Here is a 21,524-nt window from a genome sequence, read left to right on the forward strand (position 1 = left end):
AGTGAACTTGAAATTTTAAAAAGAGTGAGATGTAAATATTTCAAAGTAGAATAGCACATACCTAAGTTTCAACTTCCTTCAAGTCGCCACCCTTTTCCCTCCTCCTTTATTCGGGCTTGGGACCGACAATGCAAATAAATTTGCATTGGCGGAGTTAAAAGGGGGTTAGTACAATTGAGTAGAGTCCACCACCTGAATATCAAACACATAGACATACATACATATGCAAGTTCCACAATGAAAAAAATAAAACTAAATAGATGAATAAGATAAACTATTCCATCTAACAAAATTATCCATAGAAAGACAAAGTCTGCACAAAATGAAGCTTACATGTCTAATAAAGTACCTTAAGCTTGCATGGAACTCAAAATGAACCTTACATGTCTAATAAAGTACTTAAGCTTACATGGAACTCAAAATGAAGCTTACTAGTTCAAGTTTGCTTCCTAACAACGAGGAGGGAGAAAATTGAGAAACGCTTTAGGCCATATAACATTTCCCTGCCCAATTTGTCCAAGGGTTGAAAGTGGTTATATGGTTCGGTATCTCACATGAGCTTTTCGATAATCGCTTCAATGCAGACTAGGAAATTGCCCCCCCCCTACGGTTCTTCTACCAATTTTATGTCCTGGATCAACATTTATCACCCTCACGGATGCAACTTTTCTCAAAGGCCAATGAGCTCTAACATCCACTTCAACATCAATGTAATTGCTTTCCTAAAAAGCGAGTGCAAGAAACATTACTAGTCGAGTATACATGTTTCATTAAGAACATAAAAAAATTAAATAGATTACATACATTGGAAATTGTGTTACGTGAAGAGAATCCGTAAGAAGAAGATGTTCCATTAGGGGTACTAGGCGTGATTGGTATCATACGGGGAGAGAATCAGACCTTTGTTTGAGTCAGTCGGTGATCTACTTGCCCTTGAAATTTGTTAGTCACCGATCAAGTTTATTTTCAAACAAGGGCTAAGTCCAAGTCGCCTTCACTTGTTTTCGATTCCTCTTGACATAAGGAGACGAGTTCTTCAATTTTGATTTGGAGCAACCCGATCCCATCAACCGCATGCGACCTCTACCATCCTTGCCAAGAACCTATTTAATTGGAAAATTTTAATTTATGCTTATAACTAATATTCTAGACTAATTTACCTTTTGAAAAAAAAAACAATTAAATTTCAAACCTCTGCCACAGCATCACAAGTTGGGTCTGATTGAGGATTGGAGGCAGAATGTTCACCAATCTTATCCTATTGATAGATAAACATACCAACTCCGGTTATCAATACCATATATGTATGCAAATCGAAAAATCACAAAAGGTACCATATAAAGACTTACCACCAAATCTTGTCTTTGCAGAATTTTGTTTTTCCCATGGCTATGCATGTCTAGGTACAGGTCACCACGGAAAATTTCTACATCTGGCACACCTCTTTCCTTTGCAATCTCATGGCGAACAAATTGTGCCGGTGTCCTTCCTGAAAGCAATTGGGTTCATTTTTGCTTCAGCGATTAATTTTATTTTTCGCACTTTTTTCCTACACGTCATTGATAAAAATCAAACCAGTATACAAAGAGAAATCACAATTTATCAGACAACATACTATCAAATAGGTAATGTAAAATGATTGGGTATGGTTTACAAACCTTAAAGTCGTCTGAATTACAAAGCTCCGCAAAAGCTCTCCAATCCTCCAAAGGAATGTCTTCTGGGGATTCCATTGTTCTCACTTCTTCTAGATACTTACCATCAAGGTATGTCTTCTTTAAGTCATACTTGCGACTCCTCCAAGCAGCCATTATCTTGTCTCGAACATAATCACAAGCAACCCCCTCATCATCATCATCACCCTCAAATTGAAACATATTATTCAAACTATCAATTATGGTTTTATAAGGGAAGATATCATTCTGAGCACAACCTATCATCATATCTGAAAAAGATTTATAGTAAATCGGGATCTCGCGCTTAACAAGTGTAGCAATTTCACTAGACAAGTGATGTACACCCTTTTTAGGGGAGCAAGGCTGCAAGGTGTCTTCAGTTAATCGAAGAACAATTTTCTCACCCGGTTTCAACCTTTTCGAAAGCGGTATAGTTGGGCCTCTAGTATTACCCGACCTTCGCCGTGAAGTGGCAGACATACCTGATCATAAAATGGGTGGAAGTCAAAGAAGCAAAATGTTATGTAGTCTAATGTCAGTAAAATGTTATGTAGCCTAATGTTATGTACTGCCCCTAGGGACTCTGAAGTGGAACTGAACCATGTGATGTGCTGCTAACCATTGTAAATTACGATATTAAAAAAAAAAAAATGCATTATCAAACAAATAATCACATGGGACGCATACACTAGACAATGCCACAATAACTAATAATATTTTCAGCGAGGTCAAGTGTTTTATGCGGGCTACAAGTCAAGATGTTTAAAATTGAATAGATGTCCTTACAGAGTTAAAATAGACATGCAATACGTCAAACAAAAAAACGATATGTAAAGGAAAAAAGTTTAAAAAAAAAAACATACACTTATTTTAAGTTCCAATATATAGATACATACATTCACTTCTTTCTAAGTCTTTTTTTTTTTTAGCCTAGGAACTTCAACTTGACCTCAACCATGTCTTCTTGGTCATTAAATATCACTTCGTCTTCCATTCTAATTGGTTCTTGATTCACTAGCCCCCAAAGGATTCATCCACAACTACATCTTCCGACACCAATCTTGTTGCATCTAGATCGAGTATACCCTTCTTGGAACCTCAATCTCCGTGATGCCAATCGGGATTCACTGGGGTCTTGAGAGTAAAAGACTTGTGATAACGTGCTCAACAAGAATAAATGGCTCGCCACTCCTTTGGTATGACCCATATATATTGGACAAATTGACCAACAACAACTTTGATTCATTATCGACCTTCACACCATGTTGGAGCTTAACCTAGTCACACTTGAATATAACTGGTTCATAGTCAATACTCCGGTACTCCAATTGAATGATTTTTCTAATAACACCATAGTATTCAGCAGACCCATCAATTGGATTCTTATCCTTAGCACTCGAGCGAAAGGTAGTTGGGCACTTGGTAGAAACTCCACTGTTCTGATTTCGTTTAGTCATCTTGTAGTCCTTGGTGACAAATAAAAACCCATTCACTGTGTACTTATCATAAGTTCTGGCCTCTCGTGTTGGTCCCCTTGCTATTTGTATGAGCTCATCATCTTTCGGGTTTTGAGCGTCAAGTTGTCTCCTTAACCATGGCATGAAATCGTCTTTTTCAAGTACTTTGTACTGCCCTGCCCTTCTCCCCATGGTCCTCCTACATGTTTCGAGGAAGCTATCGTACTCCCTAAAGTGAGCAAATTTCTCATGTAAAACACATACAATACAAAAATAAAATATGGAATTGAAAAGCACATCCACAATGTAACAACACGAAAAATACGTACTTTTTCCACATATCATACTTGGGGTGGCTTTTCAATATCCATTGTCGTGCTTGTTCCCACTCAACACCTTCTAGAAGATAACGCGTTTTCGAGGACCAAGAGGACCAACCGTCTTCCTCACTAACACTAAGAATCGAACACGGAGGTATTGTTACCAGAGAACCCTCGGCATCTTCATCTAGTTTTTGAAGGATGCCACCCCTCCTTCATATCCTCCACAGTATGTCATTGTTTCCTCCTTCAAATATCTCTCTGCAATGCAACCTGCTGGACGTGCTTTGTTCGTGACAGAGTCCTTGTAGGTTTTCATCAACCTTCGAGTGCTAAAATGAATTAGGAAGATTCTGTAAAATAAATTCTAACTATTTATAAAAAATAAAAATTATTGTACCTTTTGAAAACATACATCCACCGGTAGAACACGGGTCCCAAAACACGGGCCTCATATGCCAAATGAATAAGCAAATGCATCATTATGACAAACAATGAAGGGGGGCACATTTTCTCAAGCTCACATAAGGTTCGTACCATACCCATCTCAAGTATAGTCAGCGACTCAACATCAATTCTCCTCGAGCATAGAGCACGGAAAAAGGTACAAAAACTTAGTAGAACATTTCGAGCCTCTTTCCTATCTTTATACGCATGTTGGATTAATACCGGGAGCAAATGTTGCATTAAAATGTGATAATCATGAGACTTCATCCCTTTCAGCTCCATAGACGATCCCTCATTGGCGATAATCCTCCAATTACTACTAAAACCAACCGGAACATGCATATTCCTTAAAGTAGTAAAAAACAACTTCTTCTCCTCAGGTAACAGACACAAAACCCCACGTTTCTTCTTACGAGCATTTTTAGTCAACCAATACTTCTTTTTAATCCTTAAGAGCTCCAAGTTTTTGCGTGCATTAATGTCATCTTTGGTTTTTACTGTGTCCAACATCATAGCAAGAAGTATTTTGCATGCGTTCTTCTCAATGTGCATTACATCAAGGTTATGAAAGATGGGAAGCTCCTCCACATAGTCTAGCTCCTTCAAAAATATTGACTGCTTGTAGAAACAAGAGTCACTGGTATCATATTCCTCCTCAGAATCACCACCCTTCCCTTTCTTTCGTTTTCCCCATTTCACTTTAAGATGCTCGGTCAGCTCTTTAACCTTCTTACCAGACAATCTGTCTGGTGGTGCCCGATGTTCTTCTTTCTTGTTGAAAGTCGATTCTCTCACATCAAATCTGCTTGGATCCGATTGCCCTAGAAATCGCCTCGTGTCAAGATAAACATTTTTCCTCCCATGAACGAGTCTCAAAGTGGAAGTATTAGGACCACAAGGGGGGCAAGCAAATCTCCCCTTAGTCCTACAACCAGAGATGTTTCCATATGCAGGGAGGTCATGAATTGTCCACAATAACACCGCACGCATGGTGAACACATCTCCCTTATTAGCATCTTTAACTAACACTCCGGTATCCCACAAAGACCGCAACTCAGCAACCAATGGCTGCAAGTAAACATCAATATCTTTTCCAGGCTGTTTTGGACCCTCAATAAGCAATGCAAGCATAGTGAATTGCGGTTTCATACATAGCCAAGGGGGGAGGTTGTATGTGACACACATTACCGGCCATGAACTATGCGAAGTGCTTTGCATTCCAAACGGATTGAACCCATCAGTAGAAAGACCCAATCGAACGTTACGAGGCTCTGACGAGAAACTTGGGTATGTTTTATCAATATGTTTCCAAGATGAGGAGTCAACTGGGTGACCCAACTCACCACCCTTCAATCGGTTTGTAGAGTGCCAACACATTGCTTTTGCTACCCAATCAACACTGTACATTCTCTTCAACCTATCTGCTATAGGAAAGTACCGCAATTGCTTTGTAGCTTGCCTAACACGTTTTTTTTTTCTGTCTTGAATTGTTGCAAACTTGTATCTGAATGAGTTACAAGTAGGACATTGTTCCAGGAATTCGTTATCTCCCCAATACAAGATGCAATCATTCGGGCAAGCATCAATCTTCTGGTAATTCAGTCCCAAATCCTTAACAAACTTTTCTGCTCGATATGTATCTTTTGGGATCTTATTACCATGCGGTAGTACAACTTTAAGTAACTGAAGCAACTCTGTGAAACCTATGTCAGACCACCCATGCTTGACCTTAATTCGGAATAGCTTAATTACAAACTTCAAGACAGTGAAGTCTTTACAGTCAGGGTATAAAGCACTTGTGGCCTCTTCAAAAATTTTATCCGACACCAATGGCTCTGCTTCATCATCATCGACTAGTCCCTCTTCAGCACCACTTCCCAAACCCCCAAGAAATGTATCCAAGTCTTCACCACCAAATTCTTCTACCACAGTGGCAAATGCATCATTCATATTCTCGAAACCATTAGAATTCATATTGGACTCTACATGTGCATCTTGTCTTTTTTCACCATGAAAAATCCAACGTAAATATGTTGGATCAAACCTCCATTTATAAACATGAAATTTCACGGTTTCATGTGTCAATGCCTTCCCCCCATTTCTACATATGCGACATGGGCACGGTATCAGTACCTTAATTATGATGGTATTTTTTTGCAAACTCTAGAAACTCATCAACACCCTTTAGAAAGCGTTCGTCATGGTGATCTAATTCAATCCAACTTCTATCGATTGGAGTAGAACCCTCCATGGTGTATCTAGGAATAAATAAAAGATACACACAACATTCAAAAATGTTAGACATAATAATATATCACCATGCATATATACCACATTAATCCAATCTTGTTCGTATCTACAATACCAAAATGCCTAGAAGAATGCGTCATTACAAATGAATCTAATGAATGTGCAAATGGCGTCTGATTTCATGAGCGCTATTCTAGCTACAAATTTCAAACTTCCACAAGTGAAACTAATCAACTAGAGATTATTTCATGAACATGTCCAGACCAGTAAAACTAATCAACTAAAGATTAACTCATAGCACATGCCCAGACTCTAGACTAGTCAAACAAATCAAATATTCATAACAAACCGCCGGACTAGTAAAACTAATCAAACTTTAAAAGCAAGTAAAGTGACTAGTAATGACTAATCACCAATATCTCCAATTCGACCTTCTAAAATCCATAGGCTATCTCACAAATTTATAGACAATCAGAACATTATATCATAAGTGAATGTATCGAGACTTGTCCCAGAAATTACAAAGAACCATTTTTAAATTGACACGAAGCAGTTCTATACACGGGGATGGTTGGTAGCTCTAATGTTCCAACAACAAGCACTACAAGCAGTTCTATCTGGAATTTGGTATTACATAAATACAAAACATAAATAGAAATTCTTTACCTTGAATAAAGGTTGCACTTTGAGGACAATCGAACAACTGAGGTGTTTGGTCGAGATAGATTAGGTCTTGATTAAAACATCCCTTTCAAGTAGCGAGGTCTAATTACCAAGAGTTTAACATTTTAGAAATAGCATAATGAACGCACGAGAATAAAAAAAGAAAAGAAACACACAATCCAAAACAAGTCATGATTTCAATACAAAGTAAAAACAGTAAAAACAGATTCATAAAATAAAACCCAACAAAAGATATAAAACCCTAAAAAAAAATGGTTACAGAAACATGACATGGCGATCAGTTAATATAAATTTAGAGAGACAGAGAGATAGGGAATGAATACTACTTTGATAACAACAACATCTAATATTAGATTAAAAACGAAAAAAAAAAATCAAATAAAAAATCAATATTTAATAGCATAATAAGTCACCTTCAATTTGTAATGGAGGAATCGCGTTCAGAGAAGAGAAACGAAGCTTGTAATCCCTTTCCCACTTAGTAAATCCTAAGAAAATTTAAATTGAAAAATTAGTTCTCCCAGTTTTGGCAAAAAAAAATCGGTGCTTGGAATACCTTCTTGAGATGAGAGAAGAAGGAACAGAAAAGAAAAATGGGGTTGAGTGGCGGTGGGGGATGAAGTGTTTTAACTGTTGGCGGTGGGAGATGAGAGAAGAAGGAATAGTCCGGTCTTTTCTTTTCTTTTCTTTTTTAGAAGTGTTTTAACTGTTGGGAGGGAAGCAAGTGGTCAGCCCGCCCAAACTTTTCAGCTCTAAGCCCACGGTCGAAACGCGTATAACAGGTGTCATGGTTAAAAAAATTGTACCCGACGGTTTTGGCCGTAGCTCCACCCACGGCCCAATTAAAGAGATAAACCGTGGCTAAAAGGTATCAAAGGCATTTAAACGAAAAAAAAATGTATTTGCTACGGTCAAAATTCGTAGGAAACTATGCAAGGGTTTATGACCGGTCTAAAAATACCGGGAATCCGTGGGGAAAAATCGATTTTCTTGTAGTGTCTATACCAAATTTTGCCTTCAGATTCAGTCCATTAGTGTTTCCTTTGTGGCAACAGAATTTTGAACTTTATAAAGGCAGGAGTTGATGGAAGTAGAGACCTTACACAGTACAAAACCGATGAGAGTTGAAGATTCAAACCAAGTTTCCATGATGAAAGATTTCTATCAAAACCAATGGCCCAAATAGCTGATAGAATGCAGTTAAAGAAACACTGTATGCTGGTCAGGCATATTTTGGTTGGATATATTTTCAGGAGGGGACCCTGCAAAGGGAAAACCAAATGAAAATAAGAGACCAAAACAATTATGTAAGCACTACAATTAGGCAAACAAAATTTTTGAGCCACATGAAGGAAAAAAGTGCCAAGAAAGTTGTATATTGAATTATGGAGAAGCTGCGTATAAGCTGATTTTGGACTTGTAGAAAGCAGGGGAACAACTAAAGCCCAGTAATCCTAGTTGCGGCTGTTGTCATGTATTGATTCATGTAGGTTCAACAAACGTATAAATTTGAACAAAATTATATCTGGGCCGAGTCACAGAGCAGCAATAATATTTACGCACCACAACATGCCAATTTAATGGTGGCATTTCTCAATGCTACTAAACTAACATGCATAATAAGCCACAGTGACCAAGCTGTATTTGCCAAAAGCATGGTAAGTGGCCCTTTAATCCAGTCTAACTTGGAATTAAAATCAATTGCAGATGAGTTCGGGCTGGAATCTTCCTTGTGAGTTGTTGAGTACCAAATCATAAATTTTACGGGAGGACCTTTATTGAAGCCACCAACAATGCCCCTGATATACACAATACCGACCCAAACACCTTTGCCACTTCATAAAGATGTCTCATTGAAATGCTCTCCATCCTGATAACATTTGTAATAGGTAACAAAATAAATAAGAGTCCTTTAAACAATCTAGCTACTTAAATTAAGTACAAAAAGCTGTATTTGTTACCTTAGAAAAGTAGCCACGATAAATGTAATGGCAGGAATTGTATTAGTGGAAGCAGCAGCAAATGTTGTTGAGGTGTAGTTGAGTGCAACATAATAGAGATTCAAACTTAAAGTCATCCTAAAATTTTCGTAGTTGTACTTCAATCATCAGGAATCTATATATCAACATTTGAAAACAAAGAAGAAAAAGAAAGAAGCTTCTTACCCAAATAAAGACGCACAGAAAATTCTGGAGAGTACAGGACATGACATTGGTGGAGCTTGCTTCCTAGAGATAAGTCAGGCGCGTCAATAACTAAACAATTACACATGCACCATGGTAGAAACAACTATAATTTGAATGAAGTACCTTTCTAGTAAGAAACTGAATGGAGCTAAGGCAAGTGAAGCAAAGGCTTGCCTATAAACTGCAAATACACAAGGGGTCATTCCTACATCAATTGCTGCCTTAGAGAGCAAGGCCATGCCAGCATACAGAAATTGTGTGAGGAGCATTGCAAGATAAGGCTTTTGGGTCTCAGTAAACACTGAAATACTAAGAAAATTCTTCATACTGCTCATAGTGAATGCATTAACTGTGAGATGCTCCTCTACTTATAGTGTTTCAAATGAACCTGCAACTTATTCTTGTAAAAGTATCTCCTGTGCTGTTGTCAGACCAACTTAAGGTTAGCAGGAAATTTGCCACAGAAAGATTTTGTCAATGGGACCTGTTTTGTAGTGCACATTTTTTTTAAAAAAAAATTCGATACAGTGATAGGTGAGCGATAAGGTAAACCCGCTAGTTCATTCGATAATTTTTTGCCAGTAAATGGACACCTTTTTGGTTTTTACTAAAAATAAATGAAATATGCTTATCATTGGTGTTTTTGATTGCTGGAAAGCGTAGTATACCAAAACCTTACCCGTGCTGGTTTTGGAGAGGACCCTACATCCTAATTTCCTTTCTCTGTCTTGATGATCATTATAACCATTTAAATAAAGATTGAGAAAGAATAATATTGAAATAATATTGTAACGTTATATCCTCCATATTATCATTAGACCACAAAGGTTTGTTCACATTTAATCAAACCTAAATAAAAAGTCACAATTAAAACGCAGCCATCTAGAAAGAATAACAAAATTGTAACCTTATATAAGCTACTAAAACGTTCTTTCTCATTTTGGGAAAAAATCCTTAACAACCGTATAATATATAGCCTATGCCACTACATTATAGTATTACGGTCGTATAACAGTAAGCACTTGAACCATTAAATGCAACGCTTAACAATCAAATAGCATCTCCATACAAAACTTATATAGCATGGGCTTATCTAACCTTTGCTGAGCAGCCCCTCATAGATCTTTTGTATTCAGTGTTTGGGCTGAACGAAGCTGCAATGATTCACACTATACAACTTCATTCAAATTTCATATGCATGTGTTTACTCAGTGCACATAATATCTCAAATACACACAAAAAGTACAACTACGATTTATAGGCAGTAAAGCGAGCAAACACACCCAATAATTTGCTGAGATAGGTTTATTGAAGGATTAAAAACCCCACTTTCCAATTTGGAATGAAATACCTGTAGTAATTGTTGATCAATCAATTAAGTATTGGAGAGAACACCTTTAAAAGTAACCGATCAACACCCATCTTGTTTTCAGCTTTTGCTAGAAGTAGAAAAGAAGAAGACCAATCATACCTTCAAGCCAATCAGAGGAGCAAGAGAAAGAAAGTGTTAGCTTTGATCAATACAACTTTTTGCAAGTATATGACGATAACAGATATTCCAAACTGAAAAGAAAGCTATCCATTGAAGAAGGTATCCAAGATTTGGGGTACCAACTAAGTTTACCGGCCATATACCAGGTGAGCCAAGTGGACAACGAAAGCGTAATGACCTGCAAAAGTATAAGATATCATAAGATTCTAAATGGAGCAACATTGATTCAAAACAGATAGCAGACAAAATTATTCGTACCGTCTAAGTAAACTCAGTAGGTCTATGAAAAAATTTCAACTTCACAATAAAGATTATTGATCCAATCCCCAAATGGTCCAACACTTGAGGAACACTGAATTGTAATGTCATCTACAATAAGCTGTTAAAGAAAAAAATGGTCTGTTATCCTTTTAGTCTTTCCATTTACTGAAATGTATCAAAAAGTTAATTGGCTAAATTATCCAAGAACAAATTTCTCGAACTTTGCGAGTTTCTCGAACTTTGCGAGTAAAAAAAAAAGGAAAAAGAAAAAGAGAAATCTCTAACAAACTGAAAGGGAAGAAGAAAATGGCTAAAGTAAATACTAACCAGAGGCACAAAATACTTAGAAATAGGGTCAGCAAATTTCTGAACTGGAGCTTTGGCCACCTGTGCTGATACCACAAGTCGAACAATCTGTGACAGGGCACTTTCAGACCCAACTCGTGTTGCTTGAACATGTAATACACCATTCTCATTCGAAGTCCCTCCAATCACTGCATCACCCTTTTTCTTTGCCACGGGTCGGGCTTCTCTTGTTATCGTACTCTCATTGACATGACTTTGTCCCCATGTAACAATTCCATCTGAAGCTATCTTTGTACTAGGAAGTACCTTAATTAAATCATTCTATTATATTAATTGACTATCAACTTCTTCTTCATTTGTCACATTTCCCTCAGTGTCAAGAGTTAACAACATACCTGTTTCGGGTGCCAAGTTCATAAGCTTTGGCAATGGCCTCCGACGTCTTTCTCTTGGCTAACTCTTCCCAGTATTTCCCAAGAAGAATAAATGATATAAGCATTGATCTGGTCTCAAAGAAATCCATGGACTTGAAATCATGAGAAATTGCTGCTCGTAGTACTGAATAGAATGAGTAGAAGTATGCAGCATTGGTTCCCAAGGCAATTAAAACATCCATATTTGCAGACCCATGCCGTAATACTTTGTAGGACCTAGTGTAAAATTGTTGTCCATTGATGAATTGCACTGGAGTAGAGAGTATCCATCTTAAGAGCTCCCCAATACTCATCATATTTACTACTTTAGTGTATAGTCCATGCTTTTATACATGAACACCATGGATGTGAGAAATACCGGAATCGTAAAAATCAAACCCCAAAGGAAAGATTTGTAATACTGTTTAATCTCTTCCTGCCTGTAACATACTTTAATTACCCTCTCCTTAAGGGTGCATCATTGCCGTAAAATGCCCGGATACCGTTGACTCAATCACCTAAATGAAATTTTTGGGTCATGTTTGCTTGGACTTATAAGAAAGGGAAACTTTATGAAGCATGGAATCAAATTCTATAGTTTCGACACCTGGTAATGCTTGAAGAGAATTTTTAACCATCCTCATTGACCGATCAGTGCGCATTCCATCTATTTTGAGTTGTATCTTGCTTTGATCTTCCCCTGTTTGATATACACCCTAGTAGGCATATCTAAGTATCAATAAACTGAATTGAAGAAAGTCATTAGCTTTACATGATCCACTCACCTATATTTCATATTCTTTCCTAGCACCATGTTGAAAAATGAGGTGGGCAGCTCATAATGTTGGGATTTTGGTGTTTCGGTCTTGATGGCTATAGGAATATCCTGAAGAGCTGCAAATAGCAGTACAATTTGAAGCCTGTCAAAAATGGTCTACCAACATTACAAGAACAGCTTTGACATTCATTAGAGACAAACATGCAAAGGTAATAAAAGAAATCTCTCCCAAAATGATCTTTCGTATTACCCTAAATGACCAAATGGATGATGCAAAGGTTCGGTGGTGACCGTGAGCGAGCACCTAGGTGAATGACACTCTTTTGCCCACCTAAAAAGGTAATGGTATTTGGGGCCAGCATTTAATATTCTGGAAAATATAGATTATTAGATCTTCCTTCATGCATAGCTTTAATATCCACCTTGACTATATACAAAAAAACTACTTGGCAATGGGATCGTCACATCGGATGCATTTAGGATAGAGATAGAAAAAATGTTATACAACAAGCAAATGTTGTCACATATGAGTGGAGAGTAGGAAGTCGAATCTTGGGATGAGCATAACCTAGCTCGAAGAGAAAGAGAGAGAGCCAGAGAGGTCATGAAGAAAACACTATCACCAACCTGGAACACTAAGGTATTGGGTTCGGGGACCTACATAAGCATACATAGAAAAGGCATTAAAAAGTTTGACTTATCTTTCCAGCCTCAAACAGGTGGGATAAGGACTTAGGGCCTTTGACGGAAAAACTTTCGTACACCAATTCAGTAGATATTGATGTTTTAAAAAAAATATATCCTCATAAAACAAAAGACAATACTGGGATAGGCTATAACATGGGTACAACATAATATAACTTACAAGTTTATTGCATCTTAGCTTGCTTCTCAGCATCCATGTAGGCGTTGATGTAGCAGCGCTGAAGTGTTTTGAAGAGCTCTTGGGACTGGATTGCAGGTTTCCAATGACCTCTTCTCTCGGAAAATACCTGAAGGGTAGAAATAGTGAAGACTTCATACCATAACAAATATTTTAAAGGTAACAGTGCAACACGCACAAATTCAAAAACCAAAAATGGAACTGAGTAAGGAAAGAACTCGAACATACACAAACTTTATGCTATCACATATAATATTATAAGGAGTAGGGATATATCACCACCACACTTGATTGCACTAAAGGAGCAACCTTGGATAGTGTCAAATCATATTTTCCAAATCGTCTCCTGGGAGGAATTCAATGAGTCTGGAGATGAAGCTTTTCTAAAATTTCATGTGTGGATTAACCTGCTGAACTATCCATCTATATTTCTGGACTCCCATATTGTGATGGATAATATTTTTGATTCTGGTCTCTTAACTCCAACTCAGATTAAGTTGATTGAATCAGATAAACAAAGAAGGTAATGAACCCCGCTTTTTGTGCGCATCAAGGCGGTGTTAGACTCCAGGGATCCTATACCACCTGGTTTTCTTATGCCAGTCCCATTCAAAGGCAATCAAACTCAGTGGATACAGTTTGCTTATGAATACCTCCCAATGTTTTGCTTCAGGTGTGGTTTTTTGGGACATATCATCGCAAACTGCGAAGTTGGAATGGCAGCAATGCCGACTTTAGCATCATCTAGCAAGACTGAGGATAATGTTGAGCTATACAATCCTCGTAGTCGAGTTATACCTCGATCGCTGGTACATAGGAAGGCTGACCGTTTCAATGTGGATGATGAGGAGTTTGCTGTACATCCAGAACAGTTCAGTGGATCAGGTCACCAAACTAACATGCAATGGACTAATGCGGAATTAAGTGGTGCACATCCAAACATTGCTCCACGGCCCATGGTTGAAACGCACTTTTTTGCACTACCAAATGTTCAACAGGTTTATAGACCTGAGAACTTCAGACAGCCTACAATAGTGGACCTCTCCTCACCTGATCCTAGTGATGCTCATCTCAATTATGCACTCACGGAGTATGAAGCAAATGTATCAACACCAGTGCACTCACCACTGGAATCAGCTCTGTTGGATCTATTTCCACAACAAATTCTGCAGAGTACTGGTCAATATTCAAACTCTTATTTGGACTTAATCATGGGAAACAATAGAGAGCAGTTCTCATCTATTGATTTTCTCGATCCCACCTCCGAGGCGATGGAAGAAATAGGTCCGTTTCAAGTTCCTTTTTTCTCACGCAGCAGAAAATCGAGTACACAAGACCGCCGATTCACAAACGCCCGGAAATTGGAAAGGGAATAGCAACCGAGGACTACCGTGGCAAAGTGAATATGAAACAAGATGTGAAGATGTGGAAGATTTCATGGCTCGTGAGGAGAACAGGGAAGACACCAATCCAGTTTAGACAAAAGTCACAGAGAGCTGCCGGTTTTCCAAGTTTTCAAAGGGGAGCTCGTAATATGTACAAGAAGGCAAGGAACCGCCGTAAAAACATTGATTGATCAATGAGGATATTAGCTTGGAATTGTCGAGGAGTAGGCCTCGACTTCGACAATTCGGTGCTTAAAAGATCATATCGAGTAGAGAGGCCAAGTATAATCTTCCTATGTGAAACTAAAGCCGATGTAAATAAGTCGTCAGCAGATTTTATGCGTTCTTTTGCTAGTGACTATAAGTCTTTTGTAATAGGGTCGCGAGGGTTGTCTGGGGATTATGGTGTTTATGGCAACATGAACTTGATGTACAAATTGTATGGTCGATAGTTGGATCATACATCTTTGCTATTAATGATATGAATAACGACTTTTGGTATTTGTCTTGTATATATGGTAGCCCCATTCCCAACCCCGCGAGAAGTCGGTGGCACTCCATGCAAAATCTTATTCCTGCAAATACAGATTACCTTGGCTATGCATTGGAGACTTCAATGATGTATCCAGCCAAGAGGAAAAGCGAGGAGGACCTCGGTTCCATCGTTCTCATATAAAACATTTCAATGAAATGATTCAACAATGTGCGCTAATGGATCTGGGCTACAGGGGAGCACCTTTCACTTGGTGTAACAACCAAAAAGGAAGCAAAAGAATACTCAAACGACTTGATCGAGGAATGTGTAATGCATAATGGCGAAGTTTGTTTCCAAATGCCCATGTTAATCACTTCCCTACTCTGGATTCGGATCATAAAGTACTATTGTTAGATTGTGCTCCACAACCTCGAAAATTTCAAAAACCTTTTAGATTTGAAATCATGTGGCTTTCAGATCCGACTTGCAAAAGAGGTGGTAATGGGGAGCATTGCGATCAAAATTTCATGGCTCCCTTCTTATACTGCGTAACGCCTGGATACATGTAGGAAAAAGCTACTGATCATGGAACTCCAAGCATTTTGGTAACATCCATCATCAAATGGCACAACTCAGAGTACTGATTCGAAGTTACGGGGAGCAACAACATTTGGCTATTAATAATGGCCGATGGTGAATATTTTCTTCAACAAGAGGACATCCTACTCACGAGATATAAGGTATTGTCAAGGAGAATTCATGTCCATTTGGGCTCAAAAGCCGAGTAGATAGCTTACTCTATAATGAGCTGAATACTAAGTATTTTCATGCAACTGTCGTGAGAAGGAGGCATAGAACATATATTAGTAGACTCTTCAATTCTGAGGGAACATTGTTACAATCTCAAGATGCTATCAGAGAGCACATGGTATTCTATTTCCAGAATTTGTTGTCTACTTCGACACCGACAATGGAGGATGATATTCTACAATTAATTCCTCCTAAGGTCCTGCATCGACGACAATGCAAGTCTCTTCTTGGATCGAGGGCTAAATATGGGATGCAGTGAAGAATATTGGCTCCTTCAAATCACCCGTCCGGATGGGTTCCAATCTATTTTCTATAAAAATTCTGGAAAGAAGCAGCCCCAATTTAATTTCTATGGTGAAAGAATTCTTTCTATATGGATCATTTACAAAGGAGATTAATCGGACATATATTATATTGATCCCGAAGATTGGCAACCCAACTAAAAGCGGGACATTTTAGATCAATCACTCTTTTTATAAATGTCACCTACAAGGTCATCTCTAAAATAATGGTGAAGCGATTTGCGACCTATACTGCAAGCTCTGATTAGCCCAAATCAAAGTGCCTTTCTACCGGGAAGATTAATACATGACAATGTTCTTCTTGCCCATGAGGCTTTTCATCAGATTAGAGCCAAGTCAAATAGAAAGCATCACCACTATGCTCTAAAATTTGACATGCAAAAAGCCTATGATCGACTGGAATGGAATTTCATCAAAGAAGTGTTAGCAAGGTTTGGATTTCATGACCAATGGGTACAACGGATGATGTTCTGTATTACCACTCCTTCTTGTGCGGTCCTGATTAATGGTACACCTTCGGGTTTCTTCACACCCACTTGTGGCATCCGCCAGGGAGATCCTTTATCGCCTTATATTTTTATCCTTTGTGCGGAAGTGTTATCGTTAAAGTTACACCAGCTGCTGACTTTAAAAAAGGTGAGAGGACTCAAAATCGCCGCAAATTGTGAGCCATTAAGCCATTTGATGTATGCAGATGATCTCTTAATTTTTGCAAAAGCTGACCTTAAAGAGTCTCATGAGATTGATACAGCCATTCAGTCATATTGTAACATATCTGGACAGAAGATTAATAGATCAAAATCTCAACTAATACATCACAAAGCCATGCCACGAGAACTTATACATCAGCTACATAGTCTGCATCATGTACCTTGTACCACAAAGTTCCCGAATTATCTGGGAGTGCCATCCATTCTGGGAAGAGCGTCTATAGATCATTTTGCTCCTTTAACCCAAAGATTTCAATCTCGACTTGCTGGATGGAAATCAGCACTACTATCAAAGGGGGGGAGACTGACATTAATCAATTCTGTTCTAACAGCTTTACCAACTCATGTGATGTCGTGTATACGTCTTCCAGTGTATATTATAGAAGAATTGGATAGGTACAGAAAGTGTTTCTTCTGGAATCATGAGAGGAATCACCGCAAAATGCATTACTTCTCATGGCAATTGGCATGCAGGCCGGTCTCCCAAGGAGGTTTGGGTATTAAGGATCTCGAAGTTCAAAATGTTGCACTGTTAGGAAAACAAGCTTGGTCTCTTCTACAACCAAGCACTATGTGGGCAACTTACATGCAAGCAAAATATTTTCCAAATAAAAACTTTTCGAGCCCATTTGTCCTAAAAGTGCATCTATTGCGTGGAAGTCCATATATAAACTGAGGCATTTGTTGGCTCACGGCATTCGATGGCAGATTGGGGATGGAATGAAGGTACGAGCATGGGTTGATTCATGGGTCCCTGATACCCCAATCCCACTAACTCTTTTACCTCAACCACCGGAATGTAATTTTGACCGAGTGGCTGATTTTATTGACCCTGTTCAACGTTGTTGGAAACATGAGCTTGTTATTAACAATTGGCCTGAAAATTATGCTCGCAGAATCCTGTCTCTCGCCCTAACATTCCAACCACAAGAAGATACCCGTTTCTGGGCACCGGATAAACATGGAGTTTACACTGTCAAGAGCGCATATACCATTGTCATGAAGTCGATTCAAAATGATGATGTTCATTACGCTCCTTTTTATAAGAGATTATGGTCCATGAAGGTACCATATAAGCTACGTTTCTTCATTTGGCAAGGTACCCAAGTTTGTTATCCCAATGGCGATTTTTTGGCCTCTAGAAATTTTCTGGTTGATCCTATCTGCTATCTTTGTGCTCAACAAGATGAGTCACTTTTCCATTTATTTGCCGAATGTCCATTTACTCGGGCAGTTTGGTATGGCGCCAATTTATCTCAAGTCATTAATTCAGCTCAAAGACTCCACTTTAAGTCTTGGTTGTTACATATATACCAGTATGTAAACCATAATAAGGAGGCGGAGTATTTGCAAACGCTTTTCGCCGATTATGTGGTTCATATGGCTAGAGAGAAACAAATATCGTTTCCATCCAACAACGGACCACCCAACCCGCCGAGCTTATCCAAAAGCACTAAAGTTTACAACCGAGATTATCGAGTGCATTCATCCGCCACCACAAATGATCGGGGAGGTATCACCTATATATTGCTATCTCTTGGCAATCACCACCTTCTACACACCTAAAATTCAATGTGGATGGATCGTTTTATGGTAATCCAGGCCCCCCTCGGGGAGGGGAGGTGTATTAAGGAATACCGATGGTGCCTTCCTTCTAGGATTAAGCTACACCAATCTCTAGAGGATCAACTCTACTATTTGAATCGATTGCCTTGAGAACTAGTTTATATTTAGCTCATAAGCTAAACATGGAAAATGTGATATTTGAGGCGGACTCACAATATCGTATAACTGCATTGTGAAGACTTCTCACCAAATCCCTTGGGAGATTCAAGCGTTATCACGGACATCAAGGAGCTACTTGCAAAGCAAACACAAGTTTTCAACTTTTTTGGAGCTACTGAGAGAGAGCAACTTTGTGGTCGACAAGTTTGCTAAATTTGGATCGGATCGGTGGCTAATCATAATTGGTGGTTAAACCCCACTCCCATTTCGGCAAAGCATCTACCGTAGAGTTATCTCACTTTCTCTTGGAGATACATCGGTATGGTGCAATATAGCACCTACTTTTGTGTAATGCTTTTCTTGTTTAACGACAAAACTGGCGTATGTACATATAGAAACATAAGATAAATAAACCGATTACCAAAAAAAAACTTGATTGCACTAAAGCAAATCCGGTGAAATATTTTGGATATGGACAAAAATTTCTTTTAGGTTAAAGCTAAACCATCCATTCCCATGGACCGGGAGACAAATAAATTTGATTAACTCAAAAGCACAAGTCCGCTAATATTTACAAGTATATGAAGAGAGATACCTTGTTGTGAGCGTGAGAACCGCCATCCGAGTGCAAAAGAGTGTCACCCATTGCCTCGTACAATCGCATCAAATCATCGCCTAATGGGAACTCAAATCACCGATTGCCTCGTACATTGCTGCTTTTCCTCTGTGATGGTGACACACGGCCAAAGGGTGTGTTGTTTGCCTTTGTTCTTCAATTGTGCTTTTTATAATATTGAAGGTGTTTTATGCAATTTTGCCTGCAGAGTCTAAGTTGGTGCATTGCGGTTGATAGACATCAACGTCTTGAGTTCGAGAAAACAACATGCTTCTCTATGTAAGTTTCTAATATGGATGTATCACATCTGATTTTTCCTCATCCTTTGGAAATTCCAAAAGTTTATTTGCTTAAGCTTTTTGAATAATATCGGTCTCCCCACCCCACACACACACTCCAGAATCAATACAGTTCGACAAACTTTATGCAGCTACACCTGCAGCGAGGGCATCATCACATGGATTAAGAACATAAAATGGATATTGAGTAGATAGATAACAGGATGATTGGGGAAAAAAATTAAACATAAAACATATTATGTCTTGAATTTATAGCCAACACTCATCACCATGAACATAGAAAAAGGGTGAAAGCATGTAAAACGTTGTTATCAGTTTCAACGCTAAAGGAAATATAATTGTAAACAGGAAATCTGAAATGAAGTGCTCAATTTTTCTTACAAACACATGCATAAACTTGACACTTCATAAATAGGCCTTAGAGGACCGAAACACTTTATATTGATGAACTACTCAGTTGAATACTAAGCGTATCCATAAATCACTTTGATACAAATCAAGATTAGGGTGAAGTAATTAATTGATGTTTTGGGGAAACTTTAAAAAATAAAATAAAATAAAAATAAAATAAATAAATAATAAATAAAAACGGAAAAATAAAAACAGCTAAAACAGTAAAAGCTTCAATCCTCGGTCGCCATCTCGTAGTTGAAGTCCATGGAGGGTTCATAATCCGAGTCAACATTAGCATGGTCCTCATCATCGCTAATAACTATAACCTCAGGATTAGCAAGTGGGTGCTGCAAATTTTGAATTTGATGTTGTAGTATTAGGTTCTGATTGCGAACTTGGGCTATTTCGTTCCGAAGTTGAGTTAATTGGTTTCCAAGAGTTTGGACTTGCATACGTGTTTCACGAAGTTCACTAAAGTTGAAATCAATTATCTCAACTTAGAAAGTTTGTTTAAGGTAGTTACCGCCACTTATTTTGAATTATCCCTAAATAGGGTGGGCAAGCCCAAAAATATCCTTTTTGTAGGTTATAGTTCAACCCAGGACTCATACCATCCGGCGACGAAATTCGATCCATACGTGGGCAAATGCATTCCTAGGATCTGAGACGCCTCATCGAATAAGTTCTTAAATGAAATAGGAATGTTGTTGTAAGCCATATCCTGTAATGGAATCTCCAAAGAAGGCAAAAGAATTAGTTAGTAGAAGTTAACTTATTACGAAGTAAATAAAAAAAAAAAATCAAATATGACCGTGGAGAGCACAATACAAAAGCATAACATACGTACCTTGTCTGCGTACTTGGAGATTTAGAGGATGAAGAAGCAAGGAGACTAAATGTGCAGAAAATGTAATAAAATCGACGGTATTTATAGGAGTGAAACTAACACAAAAGATAAATAAGATGAACAGCCATATGCATTTATCGGCTATTAATGTTGTTTGGGGAATTATTATGAGTGAGGAATTATGTAGAGGGAGTAATAACATTTGCTTCAGTGGGTTTCCATTTTTAAAATTGTTTGCCTGAATTGAAGTAAATATTGTGGGAGACGAAGCATTTGAAAGGAAGGGGGCGTTGGATACGTTGGTCGCTACTGTTAAGGGATTATTAAAGGCGCAAAATTGGAACCTTATTTTTAGGAGTCGGGATTTAATAATATTTGCTTTGAAGCCAAACTGTTTATTTAGAATCATATGTTTTCGACCTCTACTTGGTGATTTGTAATCCGTTTATTTTAAGTTTTGGTCCATTATATGTACAATTATCTTATGATGATGTCAATATAAATATATAAAATTGATCGTCTAATTAATAAATCAAGCAAATATATATATTTAGTATTGGTGATGGCATGCAAATTTGGGCACAAAATATTAGCTTCGATGGTGCTTTTATGAGGTCGGTTGAATTTTTATTTGTCCACGGGTCGAGAAAAATAAACGATTATATGATTGTATAAAACTATGAAGAATGTTCGTTGGATAGTCAATAACCAAGGGTGAACACCCGACCCGCAAGATGTATCCAAAATCAGACACTTAAATGTTGTGGAAAAGAATTATGCAACGAATGTGATGGTTAATTTGCTAGTTT

At 38.1% G+C, this 21,524-nt stretch overlaps 1 protein-coding gene, 1 long non-coding RNA gene and 1 pseudogene across 3 annotated transcripts; all 3 read right to left on the minus strand.

Annotated features, from left to right (window-relative positions):
* Window positions 1-985: 985 nt before the first annotated feature.
* Window positions 986-1,487, minus strand: LOC147505969 (uncharacterized). Its single transcript, XR_015193540.1, has 3 exons — window positions 1,350-1,487; window positions 1,193-1,258; window positions 986-1,103 (listed from the first exon to the last, which is right to left on the minus strand). It is a non-coding gene; the product is annotated as an uncharacterized LOC147505969 (long non-coding RNA).
* Window positions 1,488-1,663: 176 nt separating this feature from the next.
* On the minus strand, window positions 1,664-19,232 carry LOC147505970 (WAT1-related protein At1g43650-like; annotated as a pseudogene). Its single transcript, XR_015193539.1, has 16 exons — window positions 19,156-19,232; window positions 13,136-13,262; window positions 12,278-12,386; window positions 12,100-12,208; window positions 11,475-12,010; window positions 11,101-11,385; window positions 10,771-10,891; window positions 10,645-10,690; window positions 10,372-10,491; window positions 9,144-10,174; window positions 9,000-9,062; window positions 8,796-8,912; window positions 8,447-8,704; window positions 7,938-8,096; window positions 7,248-7,322; window positions 1,664-2,158 (listed from the first exon to the last, which is right to left on the minus strand). The product of XR_015193539.1 is annotated as a WAT1-related protein At1g43650-like (transcript).
* LOC147505971 (uncharacterized) lies at window positions 2,954-5,874 on the minus strand. Its single transcript, XM_086605661.1, has 2 exons — window positions 3,854-5,874; window positions 2,954-3,362 (listed from the first exon to the last, which is right to left on the minus strand). The coding sequence occupies exons 1-2, from the start codon at window positions 5,872-5,874 to the stop codon at window positions 2,954-2,956; spliced, it is 2,430 nt and encodes an 809-aa protein (XP_086461787.1).
* Window positions 19,233-21,524: the final 2,292 nt, after the last annotated feature.

The sequence above is a fragment of the Coptis chinensis genome, chromosome 4 (assembly GCF_015680905.1).
Source record: "Coptis chinensis isolate HL-2020 chromosome 4, ASM1568090v1, whole genome shotgun sequence".
Classification (NCBI taxonomy): Eukaryota; Viridiplantae; Streptophyta; class Magnoliopsida; order Ranunculales; family Ranunculaceae; genus Coptis; species Coptis chinensis.